This window comes from Phoenix dactylifera, chromosome 1 (assembly GCF_051530095.1).
Source record: "Phoenix dactylifera cultivar Ajwa chromosome 1, Ajwa_hap1_PhDact_Kaust_v1.1, whole genome shotgun sequence".
In the NCBI taxonomy this organism is placed as follows: Eukaryota; Viridiplantae; Streptophyta; class Magnoliopsida; order Arecales; family Arecaceae; genus Phoenix; species Phoenix dactylifera.
The window spans coordinates 5,507,846-5,523,985 of NC_143190.1; the positions used below are offsets into that span (position 1 = coordinate 5,507,846).

The 16,140-nt window shown below is 37.4% G+C and overlaps 2 protein-coding genes across 2 annotated transcripts; both read left to right on the forward strand.

Annotated features, from left to right (window-relative positions):
• Positions 1-747: 747 nt before the first annotated feature.
• Positions 748-4,241, forward strand: LOC103700913 (cytochrome P450 81Q32-like). Its single transcript, XM_039114438.2, has 2 exons — positions 748-1,849; positions 3,495-4,241. Exons 1-2 carry the CDS (start codon positions 875-877, stop codon positions 4,110-4,112), a joined length of 1,593 nt encoding a protein of 530 aa, XP_038970366.2. The 5' UTR covers positions 748-874; the 3' UTR covers positions 4,113-4,241.
• A 5,717-nt stretch (positions 4,242-9,958) lies between these two features.
• LOC108510689 (cytochrome P450 81Q32-like) lies at positions 9,959-14,932 on the forward strand. Its single transcript, XM_039114439.3, has 2 exons — positions 9,959-11,034; positions 14,152-14,932. Exons 1-2 carry the CDS (start codon positions 10,120-10,122, stop codon positions 14,764-14,766), a joined length of 1,530 nt encoding a protein of 509 aa, XP_038970367.2. The 5' UTR covers positions 9,959-10,119; the 3' UTR covers positions 14,767-14,932.
• Positions 14,933-16,140: the final 1,208 nt, after the last annotated feature.

Sequence of the window (16,140 nt, forward strand, 5' to 3'; positions counted from 1 at the left end):
AAATGACCTAGCGCTTCACATATTTTCTAAATTTTTTTTAAAACTTATAGTTTATATTGTTTGATAAATAGTTTTTATAATTTCTATTTTTGCTTGCTTAAATGGTCAAGCAAGCTATGTTTATCTTTAAGAATTAAATCTGTATTTTATATTTCTGCAGATAAGTTATTTTGAACATACAACCTATTTACGAAAAGATTCGGTAGCTTATAAAAATAATTTTGTATCTATATATTCAGCATAGCTATAATCTAATCTACCCCGCCAATAGGGCTTATACGTTAACCCCATCAACTTGTAATTTGAAAAGCTAATTTTGACATGCACTACTAGTGATTAAAATAGTGGTATTCGGGCGACATCTATTATTTATAATTTGCTATCAGATGCATACCACTAGATTATATAGCCATACCAAATGTTAGACCTAGTACTGATATGAAAAGTATACTTTGAAAAAAAAATATTAATCTTTAATATTTAATAAGAATGAAAGTTTGCCTATGTTATTATATCTGATTTGTTATCCATTAATATGCTCTGGTCCACTCTGCAGTGTTTCGCCTTTAATTAGGCTGATGTAGCTTATTATTTATTATTATTATTATTATTATTAGAGTCTGATCTATAATTGACCGTGAAATTTGGAGGAGCGCACTAAATTACTTAAAATATTTAATAAATTTAAATTTATTGTTAAGATAATTTTATTATATTTATATATTATATTTTATAGATATGCAAAGCATGTGATGCCCGGGCCAGATGACCAGGTTCTTTGTATTGCTTGGAAACTTCGGAGGATCCGGACAATTCAATTTCAGGATATTATATTTTATTTCCATCAACTATAAAGTGCCGACAAACAGAGCCGATGATTATCTCCGTCGGTAGCTTCAATAGCGTCTTTCTTAGCCCCACAATTGCTACCTCCGCCATGGAAACCATCTCCTACATCTCCCTATCTTTAGCTCTCCTCCTCTTCGTCAAACTCCTCTTCTTCTCCAGGAACACGAGGAACCTCCCACCAAGCCCTCCCTCCCTCCCCTTCATCGGTCACCTCCATCTACTTAAGAAGCCCCTCCACCGCACCCTCGCCAGCCTCTCCGACCGCCACGGTCCCGTCCTCCTCCTCCGCTTCGGTTCCCGCCCGGTCCTCGTCGTCTCCTCCCCTTCTGCCACTGAAGAGTGCCTCTCGAAGCACGACATCGCCTTCGCCAACCGTCCCCGGCTTCCCTCCCTGAAACTCCTGAGCTACAACTACACCTCCCTTGCTGTAGCCAACTATGGACCCCATTGGCGCAACCTCCGCCGCATCGCCACCGTCGAGGTCCTCTCCACACATCGCCTCAACGCCTTATCCGGTATTCGCAGCGGAGAGGTCCAGGCCATGGTGCGCCAACTCGTTCGGGACTGGCAGGCCACGAAAGCGACGGATGGGTTCGCGAGAGTGGAGCTGAAGTCGAGGATGAGCGCTCTATCTTTGAACGTGATCATGCGGATGATCGCAGGGAAGAGGTTCTACGGGGAGGAGGAAGAAAAGGCGGGAATCTCCGAGGAGGTGAGGCGGTACCGGAAGTACGCGGAGGAGGCGGAGCCGGCGATCGGAGCATCGAATCTGGCTGACTTCTTGCCAGTGCTGCGATGGGTCGATTACCAAGGAGCTAGCAAGAAGTTGGCGAGGTACCGAAAAGGAAGGGATGAATTGATGCAGAGGCTTATTGACATGCATAGGAGGGAAGGCAAGGAGGAAGGGGTGGAGAAAAAGAGTATGATGGGTGTGATGCTATCGCTACAGGAGACGGATCCCGGGTACTACACCGACGAAGTGATCAAAGCACTTGGTTTAGTAAGTTTTCCCCGCTGCCTTGTTAGATTCTTTAATTCCATCAATTTTTGATCTTGAGCATCCAAATCTAGAGAAGGAACAGTGTTTGTGGTGTCCGGCCAAATAATAGATAGTAAATAAATCGATTTGAAACTAAATAATTATTAGTCATAGAATATTACTCCTGTCAGGTTTGAACTTAACGAAAATAACTAAAAAAAAAGATACAGAAAACTTTACCCTTTTTTCGACGAAGTAAATAAATCTAAAGACCTCATTCTTTTTCATTCATATATTACAAATAGATTAGTAGAATTTATTTTTTTTTACTTTTTTGCTCTTTTCTATATTTGTGTTTTATGTACCGCCTCCGGTTAGGCGTCACTGCAGTAAGTCTCGTGGGTTCCCAAAACTTCGTCGATACAAACATCCATCGTCATGGTTTCCAGTGCTCAGTAGCATGAGTTTTTTTTTTTAAAAAAAAATTATTTTCCCTTTTTTATTTTAAACAAGAGCCTGTAACTAGTCCAACTGTCCAACAAAATCCACATACACTGCCATGTGTAAAATGGCTTGTCCTTACCTTCTCACATAAAATAAAAAAGATTGAAGCAGGGAAAAGACTCAAGCCAAAAAAAGAAAAAAAAATCTTCTCTAAGTACCAAAAACATGACAAAAGTCCTTGATGTATTCAGTTTAGTTCAAACTCTAAAGCATATATTGGTAGATCAAAACAGTAGATAAAAAAGGGTTCTCTATAGCCTTTATTCCACATTAACTTATACTGTAGCCAAAAAAAAAAAAAAAATATAGTTCTTCAAGATACAGGGGATATGGCGTCCACCTCGTCTCATGCTCTAACCTCAATTCAAAAATCCAAAATAACTAGATCAGTTGAAGAAGTTTCTAATAGCATAAAGATGAGCAATGATGTTCAACAAAGTTAATGGATGGTGTTTAACTTCTTTTATTTTTTTCTCAAAAGGGAAATCATATTAGTCTAGGCTTTGTCCAACTTCGTACAATTAATGTGCAGAAAAAAAATACGATAGCTATGCATCAACTCTTCATCTCTTTTATGGGAGTTTTACATATGGATCGCACACTAAAATGTTAAGCTGCTCGATATAACAGTTCTTCGTCAACTTGCAGCTGTATCTTACATCAACGACACAGTTCAATAGTGAATAAGGCAATCAAAATGTTAAATATCAACTTTATCTGAGAATTTTTTTGCTGGGGGACAAAATGTGCTATCAGTGAGCTATTCCAAAATAAAATTCTCAAATGAAAAAACTACAAACCAACTAGTTTTGACTCTTTTTTTTTACTGAGATTCTGTGTCATTCTAGTACCACTTCGTGCATCATGAACAATGCCTTGAATATCCAAAAATGAGCTCCAAAACAGAGCATCCCTCACACCAAAAACAAGTAATCCACCTAGAATTTAATGTCATACACCTCAACAAGAGAAATTCTCACATCCACATTGGGGCTTTTCTGATTTCTGTGTGCCACAGTGCATATATAGTTACTGTGGCAGCCACTTGCAGACCTAAATTCAATTAAAGGATGCAAAAAAAAAAAAAAAAATCTGCAAGCCAAGCTCGCATGATTCCCAAGAATCACTCAAGCTCATCCATGCAGCATTTTTTCTATAACAGGGTTTATTAGCAGCAGGCACAAGTACTTCACCTGACACAGCTGAGTGGGCGATGACTCTCCTCCTCAACAATCCTGAAGCGTTGAAGAAGGTGAGGGACGAGATTGACGCTCAAGTAGCAAATCATGACCGCCTGCTGGAGGAATCAGATCTCTCCAATCTTCCTTACCTCCAGTACGTCATCACCGAAACTCTTCGGTTGTACCCAGTAGTCCCACTCATGCTGCCTCATGAATCATCCCAAGAGTGCAACGTGGGAGGTTTTCATATTCCACGCGGAACGATGCTGCTGGTCAATGCATACTCAGTTAACAGGGACCCCAAGGTATGGGAGGAGCCTGCAAGGTTCATGCCGGAAAGATTTGAGGGTGGGAAAGGGGAAGGGAAGTTGATGATCCCCTTTGGGATGGGAAGGAGAAGGTGCCCTGGTGAAGGCCTTGGAATGAGGGTGGTTGGCCTAGTATTGGGAGCCTTGATCCAGTGCTTTGAGTGGGAAAGAACTGGAAAGGAGGAGGTGGACATGGCAGAAGGCTCGGGTCTATCTATGCCCAAGGCTATTCCTCTAGAGGCCATGTATCGGCCACGCCAAATCATGCTGGATACTCTCGAGAAATTCTGAGTCGTTTCTGCACGCTTTGTATGTAATCCAAGAGGATCTAGTAAGATCCGTTTGGTAGTAGTTCGACTCAGTGTGTAGCTCCTTCAATAACTAGTGTTCGGTTTAGCCGGATGCAGATCTACTTTGTCAGATTTCTTCTTTGGATATATGGTCAGCCCCGTAGGCTATCACGCGAATCATTTACTATTGACAGATAATCTTATTCCCTCTGGAAAGAAATATAGTGTGTTGACTTCAGCAAACAGCACAAGTTGCAGCTAGTTGTCCGATGTCAATCTACTGAGCAAAAACCAATTGAAATGTCAAAGAAATATAGAATTAAATAAAAAAAAGCATACCACCAAGCTTACTAATGTCTCATATGGAAACTTAAAAATTCTAAATTCTCATTGAGAAAGAGTCTTGTGCATGGAAATTTGAATTATTTAAGGTTAATTAATAAACTTAAATAGATTAGAGGGATACTACTAAAATTTTCCAGTCTGGTAAATAGAAAATCAATCAGAAACCGCTTCCTGGAAACATCAATATCAAGTTATTGAAGGATATCTTTTGGAGATTGGAGTTTTGAGGAATTAACTAGGTTTTACAAGGTGAAGCCGTGAAGGGCATCACGGCAGAGTGGAATCGAGGAGGTTTAGTATTCAAATCATTTACCTTCTTCCGAAAGAGGCATGGCCATAGCCCTTATGGAGATGACTCGTGATGTAGGACTATATGCAAGGAAAAGATTGAAAGCAATGGGACAATTTAATCTCTATCCAAGTTTGCAATGGTGACAGCTACAAATCTAATTAAATAGGCGATGAAGTCATGACAAGACAAATTAAGTTTTTTTTTCATCCAAGTGGAGCTTGTCTTATGTAGCTTTGTCCATCTTGGCGGGCTGGAAAAAATAATCCGAAACACCACATGGAGTCGTGATGTTATTCAAGACCTACTTACCGTTTAGCTAATCACTGACTTCCACATTGACTCAGACTGAGCTGAAAGGTGTTTACTGGATGATCTTTATCATTTATTTACTATATATTTCCATGTCTTTTAACTGCACATTTTAATATGAATAATTATAATTTTTTATATTTATTTTTCTATGTTTGACAGGCTATCTATTTTATACATGCAATATAAGTGTAGTATCCATCTACATACTGAGCTTAAACCCCAAAGTATATATATAAAAAAAAAATTAACTAGTTTTTTTTTTTTGAAAATAATCACATCATTCCAATATAAATTTAATTTACTGGAGCAATTTTATTTTCCTTTTTAGAAAATTGAAAGCAAATCTAAGTGCAATTCGAAGGGTTTCTACATAATGCAACTATATGCTATTCTCCTTTGCAGAACATAACATGCTAAGCTTTCAGTTCACAAACATGAAGGAGAATACAGGGGAAGCAAAGAGAGAGATGAATCTCCTTTGAACCTCAATGGCTTTAAGATGAGAAATTTATTTCTACCCTTAAGAAAGTATATAATAATTATATAGAAGTCTATAAGTCGTAGACTTATATGTGGACTAAGAGCTTATCTGATCGTAAGGATAAATTATTCATGGATAAGTCTTACAAAATAATGGAAGGTGGAAAGAAATGAAGCAAATCAACAGCATAAATTGGTGCAATTGGAAAAACTTATCGATCACAGAGCCATGAAAAAAAGGATACCAAATCACTCTCAAAGGGGATTTGCTACATCCCTATTTTTATCATGATTGATTGAAAAGAGGTTTCTCTAAATGGCTAAATTCTTTGTCCTCTTTTCCTTCCACTGCTATCGTATCATTAATATATTCCTGGGATAGTAAAGATTTTTATCTCCCGATACATAGTCGATGTAAGTCTGAACACACACCTTGTACCGAGCCTGATACTCTTCCCATTGAAGCTTTGGCATCCTCATCAAATAAACGAACAAATGACAAATTAAAATTAAAATCCGGTCACTAATTACTATGATTGGTCTATAGTCAGATCTAAAAGAATCCATTCTGCAATATCCTTTGGTCCATAGGAATCTTAGACCGAGTTTCTTTATGATACTATTTGTAAGATTTACGACCTCTCATTCAAAAAGTAGCCAGAAACATTTATTTGCGATCGTTAACCTTGTATAAGCATCCAAGATCTCCCAATACATAGCTAATTTGAGATAAACACATGCCTCCTGGGGTTTTAACTTCTAAAAAAGGACAAAATTTTTCAATATCAACTTACTGCTAAAAATATCTATTTTTTGTTTGACAATATAGCGAAGTTATCTATAACTTACTAAATTTACATCTAACCATATCCAGAATCCTAAGTTGTCGCTTTTATATAAGAAGTTTTTGCATATATACCCTCCTAAGTATATGAAATTGTATGAATACCCTCATAAAATTTTTATTTGCATGTGTCTTTTTTTTATATGTACCTGTACCATCCAACATTGTTAAAAAATAAATGGCTTAAAACTAAAATAATTGAAATATCCTTATGGATAGATATTAAAAAAAAGCTATAAGGGTATACACGCAGATAGCAACTTTATGAGAATACTCATGTAATTTTTCATATTTAGAAGAATATACATTCAAAAAATCTATTACAAAAAAAAATCAAAACTCGGCTAGAACTTGTTAAGTCTTTTATGATTCAGTTGGATCGACAAATCAAAAAAAGATTTAACCACATTGTTAATTTTTTTTTAAGATAATGACTCAATCAAGTTGGATATTAGTTGATCATTTTGGTAATACTATTCTCTATTTAATTTTGATATAACTATCATTATTGAATCTGTAACATCTATATATTTTTAATATTTTTAAAAGATTAAAATATATCAAATTTAAATTAATTATGCATGCTTAGATTAGTAAAATATTTTTTAGTGATTTGTACATGTTAAGTTTTTGTTTGTTTTTGAGGCGAGAATTTTGTAAAAGTAATATGATTCATTCTAGAAGAGTTGATATTAACATGTGATTATGTGATATGATAATATTCATATTTTTTTGCCACTTTTTTTTATTAAGAACAATTGAATTATCTTTACTAAATTTTGATCATTTTTTATTAAATTTTTTTAAGTGTATATTCTCCTAAGTATGCATAATTTGATGAATACTCTTGCAAAGTTGCTATTTGCATGTGTAATATGAGATCCTTATAAAGATTTTTTTTTTTTTTGCGCATCTATTTGTAAGGGTATTTTAGTTGTTTCAAATTTAAATCATTTATTTTTTAAAAGGTATTAGATAGTATATATAAAAAAGAAAGAAAAAGAAGGGTATATATGTAAACATAGTATTTGATAAGGGTATCCATATAAATAGCAATTTTTCGAGGGTATTCATACAATTTTGTATATTTTGGAGGGTATAGACGTAAAAAATTCTTCATGCAAAGTTAGCTAAACTTGTGGACCAAAGACAAAATCGGTTTTAGACTATAATTAAAATTATCCTAAACTAATTTTGTTCCGATCCCTAAATTATGACTTTTATTTGAAAGTTAGCTTAAGCTGCCTATTTATATGTTCAGAGAATTAGTTTTAGCTTCCTATGTAACATTATTTGTAGATCGCTGGCTAGCTCCATTATTTGATTATATTCAGATCCCAGAATTACAACCTTCATATGAAGCCAATTCGGAACTTATATTGGTCTTAGACTTTTGGATTTTATCTCCCTGTGCATATATCTCTTTGTGTGTGTACATACATATATATCTCCTTATCTTTTTATTCAAGTAAGTTCTGATGCCAAAATTGCAACTTATGTAAAGTCAGCTGAGCTTGCTGATTTATATGTTAAAAAGAAAATAAATTTATCTACCCAACTCTTCTTTGATTATTTACTTATTCTTATGTCAGGGTTTGGTGTCATATATATTGACATGCCATTCTTCCAAAAAAAAAAAAAATAAACATGTTATTCTTTCACAACAAAATGGATGTCATTCCATGCTCCCTCCCTCCAAGACACACACAAAAAAAAAACACATCATACCAAATTACATAGAATAAACAGAGAAAACTAGTTCCTGTAGTCCAGTGCCACACCCTCAACAAGCTTAACAACCCTTCACCAAAAACCACATCCAACTTTCGACAATGCGAACCATGGGTGACAGTCGGTTAGCAATTATGTTGAAATAAGTACATGTCCCCCTAACCAGAAAATCCATAGGATGCTAATTTGTATTAGGGGAAGCAGCTTTATTTGGTTGGAGAAAGCTGTAGCCATGAAAGGATTATTAAGAATCTGCAGCACACTTTAAATTTAGGTTTGCGCATTGAAAGTTTAGCATGTTACATTATGCAAAGAAGAACGGCATACCGTTCTATTGTGCTATTCTATAGAAACTCTCCAAATTGCACTTAGATTTGTTTTCGAATTTCTCAAAAGAAAATGCAACCGCTCCAGTAAATTGAATCTATATAGGAATGATGTGATTATTTTTAAAAAATATAAAATTAGTTAAATTACTTTGGATTATACTTTGTGGTTTAAGCTCAATATATAGATGGATGCTACGTTTATATTGCTTGCATAAAAATTTATAATTATGCATGTTAAAAAGTGCAATTATGCATAATTAAAAGACAGAGAAATATATGGCAAGTAAAATGATGAAGATCATCAGTGCGAATCAGTGATTTGGTGGCAGGTCTTGGCTAACACCGATCCCACGCAGTGTTTCGGACGTTCCTGCAGCCGATCAAGATGGGCAAAAGCTGCCCAAGAAAAGCTCCACTTGGATTAAAAAAAAAAATAGTGCATACCTGGAATGATTTTGTCGTCTAATTATTAGATCGATAGCTATCAGCATTTCAAATATGGATAGAAATTAAAGTCCCATCAGCTTTTCCTTGCCTGGCCTGGCTCGTCCACAGACATTAATCTATTACACAATCAAGCAGGTAACGCATGAGTCCTCGTCAGCTCGCGTCAGCGCTAACGTTTGTTTGCTAGAACCAGCGCTGACGTTTGCCCATACAAATTGTCCCATGCTTCCTTGGCAATATCCCCACCGAATCTAATACGTGATGGGTAGATTACTCCTGGACGATTGGTAAAAACAGAAACATCCCTGACATTAGTATTCATACAGAGAGAGCGCAATGAATTTAACTAGACGCGGGGATCAACGTCCAAAACTATTTAAATCTAAATTACATAATAAAAATTTTATATAGATCAACTAAATTATTGAATATAATTTACTATCTTCAAACTACATATTTATATACTAAAAATTATATAATTTATTTTTTTAAATTATACATCAAATAATAAAAATTATATATATATATATATATATATATATTTCTTTTGCTGAGGAAAAAGGGAAGGGGGAGGAAAGGACAGACTCACCCCCGCATAGCAATTCCTACTGGGCTCCCATCCCGCCAGGAGAATATTCCATTAGGGCAGAAATGACCGTGTATTGGGCACGCCGGCCGATTTTACTCATACCCTCCCTATTCGTGGACCCGGCTCGTTATTCCTATGAGCTTCGGCATGGTTACCTTCTGTGTGAATACGTTACACCTAGCATCACCGAGGCTACCAGCGGACCAATAAGTCCTTCCAAACCACGCGTCCGAACAGGAAAGCATCCGGTTTCCACAATTTAATCGGCGCCCGCACGTTTCAAACTCGGAATAACTTAGTTAGAAGTAAGATCCAGTTTCATAGAGCTACCACCTTAGTGGCTTATAGTGTTATTTAGGTTATCTATTTTTGGACCGTTCGATGTATAGGTTAGATGTCTTTGAGTTATATAAATTTTTTGGTAAGCAAGTAATTTGAAGGTAATATGTTGCATCCAACAATGTGTGGTGTTTATTGTTAAATTAGAATGTAGTCGAATTCGCTCGAGTGCAACCCGGTCCTTCTCTCTCGTTTTTTTTTTTTTTTTTGTCGTACATGCATTTGGGTGTATGTACATAAATCCCGTCAGTGGCTGGGGCTCTTCCTCACCCAGTCGGTGCCATTGTAATTATCTCCACCATGGAAACAGTCTCCTACATCCCCCTCTTCCTTTCCCTTCTCATCCTCTTCGTCATCAAACTCCTCTTCTTCTCCAAGAAGAAGAAGAACCTCCCACCGAGCCCTCCCTCCCTCCCCTTCCTCGGCCACCTCCATCTATTCAAGAAACCCCTCCACCTCACCCTCGCCCGGCTCTCCGACCTCCACGGTCCCATCCTCCGCCTCCACTTCGGCTCCCGCCTAGTCCTCGTCGTCTCCTCCCCTTCCGCCGTCGACGAGTGCCTCACTAAGAACGACATCACATTCGCCAACCGTCCTCGCCTCCCGTCCTTGAAGCCGATAAGCTACAACTACACCTCCCTCGGCGGCGCTAGCTATGGGCCCCACTGGCGCAACCTTCGCCGCATCACCACCGTCGAGCTCCTCTCCACCCACCGCCTCCAATCCTTGTCCGATATCCGAGCCGACGAGGTCCAGGCCACGGTTAGACAGCTCTTTCGAGACTGGAAGGCCTCCTCGGCGGAGGGCTTTTCGAAGGTGGAGCTCAAGTCAAGGCTGTTCGCACTTTCCCTGAACGTGCTCATGAGGATGATCACAGGGAAGAGGTACTACGGGGAGGAGGAAGGGGAGGGTGGGGTCTCCGAGGAGGCGAGACGTTTCAGGGAGTTAGTCGAGGAAGGTGCCTCCTTGATCGGAGCATCAAATCTTGGCGACTTCTTTCCGGTGCTGAGGTGGGTTGATTACCAGGGAGTTAACAAGAGGTTGGTGACGGTGCAGAAAGGAAGGGATGAGTTCATGCAGAGACTGATAGATGAGCATAGGAGCAAAAGCAAGGATGAAGGGGTGGAGAAGAAGACCATGATGGGTGTATTGCTATCGCTACAGAAGACGGATCCCGAGTACTACACCGACCAGATGATCAAATCTCTTGGCGTGGTAAGTTTTCCTGCCTTGTCCAGATATCTATCCATTTTTTTGGTCTTTGTGGATCCAAATCTATAAAATAAGTCCAGTCCGATTTAGATGTCATCATTTGCTGCAATTGTGGGATAAAGAACGGTTCCTTGTCGTTTTTCCACTTCAGAAGTGTGATGCAAGGATCCATTAATCGCGGGTGGCTGTGGCTCCCACTTACTAGCATGAGTTGACGTGGCACATGATCCAACATCCACCGCCATTTCCCAAATTAATTATTTGGCCGGTGGGTTAAATTTTTTTTAATCATAATGTATTATAATTATAAAAAAACTTATAGAGCTACTTTCCAGGTTCTACTTCTCAGGTTGAATCATTTATGCTTAGGTTTCAAAAATTTAAAAATATTGATTAGCCACCAAAATTTTAAATTTATTATAACGTGGCCTAGCAATCTATCTTCATTATAAAATATTATCATATTGGGATCTCCTAATAACAAATTTTTTGTAAAATTTCAAAACTATCATTCCCACTAATTTAGCAAAAGACTTTTATTTTGGGCGCAAATTGAAAGAAAGAGGAGCAAGAGTCACATGAATAAAGCGCTTTTAGATCTTTGGAGATAGATGGATGATAAAAGACTAATTGCTTTGAGATCCCTGCAGTCAGATGAATGATAGAGGATGAAATGCTTTAAGATCTATACATAAATATGAATGATTTAGAACATAATGCTTTAAGATCTATGCAAACGGATGGATGACCGAGAATGAAATGAATTGAGATTTGTGCAGGTGGATAAATGATAGAAAATGGAGTGCTTTGAGATCTATACAGGCGGATGGATGATAGAGGATGAAGCACCTTGAGATCAGTGCAGGAGGATGAATGATAGAAAATATAGTGTTTTAAAATCTGGGCACGCGGATGGATGATAGAGGATGTAGTGCTTTAGGATCTGTGCAGACAGATGCATGATAAAAGATGAAGCGTTTTAAGATCTATGCAGGCTGATGAATGATAGAGGATACATTGCTTTAAGATCTGTGCAAGAGGATGGATGATAGAGGACGAAGCGCTTTGAGATCTATACAGGTGAATGGATGATACGTTGAGTGCTTTGAGATATATGGAAGTGGATGGATGATAGAGGATGGAGTACTTTGAAATTTGTGCAAGCATATAAATAATGGAGGATAGAGTGCTTAGAGATCTGCACGGAGATGGATGATAGAGGATGGAGCACTTTGAGATCTGTGCATGTGGGTAAATGATAGAGGATAGAGCGCTTCAAGATTGCATGAAGGCCATGATCTTATCTCTCTAAATTAAGAATATTTTTATCTTTCTTCTTACTATATTAACGGTGTGAGTATCAAGAGAGATAGCTAGGCCGTATTGCAATGAAAATAAAATTTTGGTGGCTAATTAAAACTTTTTAATTTTTAAGATCTAAGTGTAATGGACCAAATTTGAAGCAGTGTCTTTATAATTTTTTTAAATTATAATTATCTAGTTCTCCACAAACTATCTTGGGTCTATTTATTAATACATATTTATCAACTATTTTTGTCCAGGACCACCTTTGATGTTGCTTACGATTTTTCCGTGTTCTTCCTCACAACCCTTTTCCTTTCCTACATTCTGCAAGGCAAATTAAGCCTCTTAAGATCTTTATTTCTTATTTGCTTTCATTTACTTCTCTGTCCCACTTAATTTCTTTTTTTTATTACCTAGTACTTGGAGCCATACAATATTACAAGCCTTGTCACGATTCTATTGATTTCTTTCTTAAATTTCCAAAGTATGGGCATATTATATAATATTCCAAATATATCTTTTCATGCTATCCAATTTGCTCTAATTCTATTACATATATTTTCATCCATCTTCCTATTATTTTTTATAATAAATCTTAGAAAATAAAATTGGTCACTCTATAGTATCTCCTGTATATCAATTTTAATTGTTGTTATACCTTCATTTTATTCTCATTAAATTTCTATTTCGCATACTCTATCTTTATATATAATTTTTAAACCATTATTTTCTCAAATTTTCCTCCATAATGTTAATTTAGTATTTAATCTAATTTTATTTTCATCAACAAAAGCCACATTGTCTACAAATAACATAGATCATGGTCTATCTTCTTGAATATTAGACGTGAGTTCATCTTTGATCAGTATACAAAATAATAGGTTTGTTGCTGTTTGCACCGTATATTTGCTCACATATGTGGTCCAATGGGCTTGTTGAGCCAAATTGGTTATATGATGAATGCACCCAACGAATGGATTGGATATCTTCAAAATTCAATGATAGATTTAGGCGGAAAAAATCTGTCTATCGTATGTTTGAAGATATGGTCAGTTAGAGACAACATAGGGGGCAAGTGGGGAATAACTAACCACTACTTGGAACCGCATGAGAAGATAAGATGTATAAAAGAAAATTTGTAATGAGAGCAAAAAACACTTCTTAGAACAAAAAAATTGATGTATATTATTATCTGCTTTATTTTTCTCTAGGGTAGATTTACGACAAATTTAAGTAGTATTATGTGATCTCAAAAGTTCTTAAAGGTTCAAAGCAACTGAACTCGATCTTATCTTCTTCAAATTCCGACGATAGACCAATGGCATACTGCACAAATCTCCTCACGCCGCCATTTGCTTGATATTCATGTTTTAATCTGAAAATCTGAGAAATAGTTGTTGATTCTTGATGTAAATATGTAGTGACTGGAAAAATTTTTGTTGTACCACACCAACACCCAACACTTGTTAATACCTAACCTACATATTCTTAATTATTTTTGTATATCATTTATGTGCACCTTTTCTTCCTAAAATTCTCCAAATCACTTTTCTTGGCATAAGCTTTCTCTAAATCAATATAGAGAACAATTGGGCATCTTCTTGCTGAACTAATTTGTTCTCTAAGTTCTCACTTCAACTGTGAGAACTTGCCAAGCCTACATTGGCTTTTAGTTTCTCTTTATCTACAACGAATGTCCATTAATATTGCAGCCAAGTTAAATTCGACCCAATTATATAGCAGTTTATTTTACATCTAAACTATCATGCTAAAAATTGTCACTCAAATTCACAATGCAGCACTTTTCTTTGACAGGGTTTATTAGCAGCAGGCACAGATACTTCATCTGATACAGTTGAATGGACCATGTCTCTCCTACTTAACAACCCACAGGCACTGAAAAAGGCCAGGGAAGAGATAGATGCCCGTGTAGGAAAAGGTCGCCTGCTGGAGGAGGCGGATTTTTCTAACCTTCCATACCTCCAGTGCGTCATCACTGAAACTCTTCGGTTGTACCCAGCTGCCCCACTCCTACTGCCTCATGAATCATCCCAAGAGTGCAGTGTGGGAGGCTTTCATATTCCATGCGGAATGATGCTGCTAGTCAATGCATACTCAATTCACAGGGACCCCAAGGTATGGGAGGAGCCTACAAGGTTCATGCCAGAAAGATTTGAGGGTGGGAAAGGGGAAGGGAAGTTGATGATCCCCTTTGGGATGGGAAGGAGAAGGTGCCCGGGTGAAGGCCTTGCAGTGAGGGTGGTTGGCCTAGCATTAGGAGCCTTGATCCAGTGCTTTGAGTGGGAAAGAACTGGAAAGGAAGAGGTGGACATGACAGAAGGCTCGGGTCTAACTCTGCCCAAGGCTATTCCTCTAGAGGCCATGTATCGGCCACGCCAAAGCATGCTGGATACTCTCAAGAAACTCTGAATCATTTCTGCATGATTTAATCAAGAATTAGCTATAAATACTAGTTGACAGTTCGATTGAAATCTTTTAGATAAGCATTTTGATAGTGACTATGTATAAGTCTGAATAGGAGATATTGGTACTTTCTGTCTTGATTGGTATGCACGTAGTTCCTGATTTAAACTTATCTACCCCAGAAACTATGTAAATTTACTTTTCTTCTTTCTTTCTGAACACAGTTTACACTCTCTCTTGCGAAGAGAACAGAAGAGTGTAAACTGTGTTCAGAAAGAAAGTGTAAACTCTCTCTTTCTGAACACAGTTTACACTCTCTCTGATTTAGCTTGCGAATAGAAATCCAAACAGATATGGAATTTCATACTTGTTAGCATTAGAAAGCTCTTTTTCTATTTTGGAGATACTAAGAGAAGCTATCTAAGAACTTTTATACTTCGGTTGCCGATTTGCTGATGATGTTCAAAGCTAGCAGATTAATTAATAAAACTTATGCTAGTTAGCATCTTTTATAAGCGAACAAAGATAGATGGATTGTAATGTGTTTTTAAATTTTGAAATAACAAATTATGATTTTACAAATTTATATGGAATTAGAGATTTCTATTCTTGGAGACCTTTCTTATGTCTTATTCTCTTGTTAATTTTCATTCTAGATCTTTATCTATCTGATGGCCAGATGCCTTATGTCAAGGGTTTCGAGTGAGGGTACGATACTAGAGATACTACTACTTGCAGTGCGTTGGTACCACCAAGGCATTTCGAATACCAATTCCCTACTGCGGAAGTAGACTTGAAATCTCACCTCAAAAGAATATATAGCATCCAATATTTAAATAATTCACACTTTAACTTGGATAGGTCAAATTTGAACGTATACGGTCAATCAACCTAGTGCTACTTGGATAGTTCAAATTTGAATGCATACAATCAATCAACTTAGTGCTAACACCTTGGGTAGGAAACCCAAAATTGCCCAAAAATTAAATGGATCGGGTCGGGTCTGAATTCAGTAAACTCAGACCCTATCCAAAAAATAGAACGAATCTAATTTTAGAACCTGACCCGACCCTATGGGTCCTCCCAAATGGGTTGTGCCACGGGTTAACCCGACCTATTTGCAGCATTAGCCCCCATGGACATCAATATGAGCTCTTCAAATGAAGATTTTATTTTGGTCCACATCCTCCCTTCAGCTTGCCTCTTCGCCCTCAATCGCTTCGAAGAGGCCGAGCCCCCACCAATTCTTCTCCCCACCACCCTTCTCAACACTCTCGTCGTCCTCTGATAATCCTTCTTCGTCGTCAACTATTGTCCTTTCTCTCTCCTTTTGCCACTACACCACTGCCTTGTTGCCACGTCCACCGTTCGCGAAACCAT

What these genes read in the sequence shown, in the direction of transcription:
- LOC108510689 (XM_039114439.3), top strand. Translation starts at nt 10,120, where the DNA reads ATGGAAACAGTCTCCTACATCCCCCTCTTCCTTTCCCTTCTCATCCTC. An exon ending in TGATCAAATCTCTTGGCGTG is followed by an intron (nt 11,035 to 14,151) that starts GTAAGTTTTCCT and finishes TTTCTTTGACAG; the next exon opens with GGTTTATTAGCAGCAGGCAC.
- LOC103700913 (XM_039114438.2), top strand. Translation starts at nt 875, where the DNA reads ATGATTATCTCCGTCGGTAGCTTCAATAGCGTCTTTCTTAGCCCCACA. An exon ending in TGATCAAAGCACTTGGTTTA is followed by an intron (nt 1,850 to 3,494) that starts GTAAGTTTTCCC and finishes TTTCTATAACAG; the next exon opens with GGTTTATTAGCAGCAGGCAC.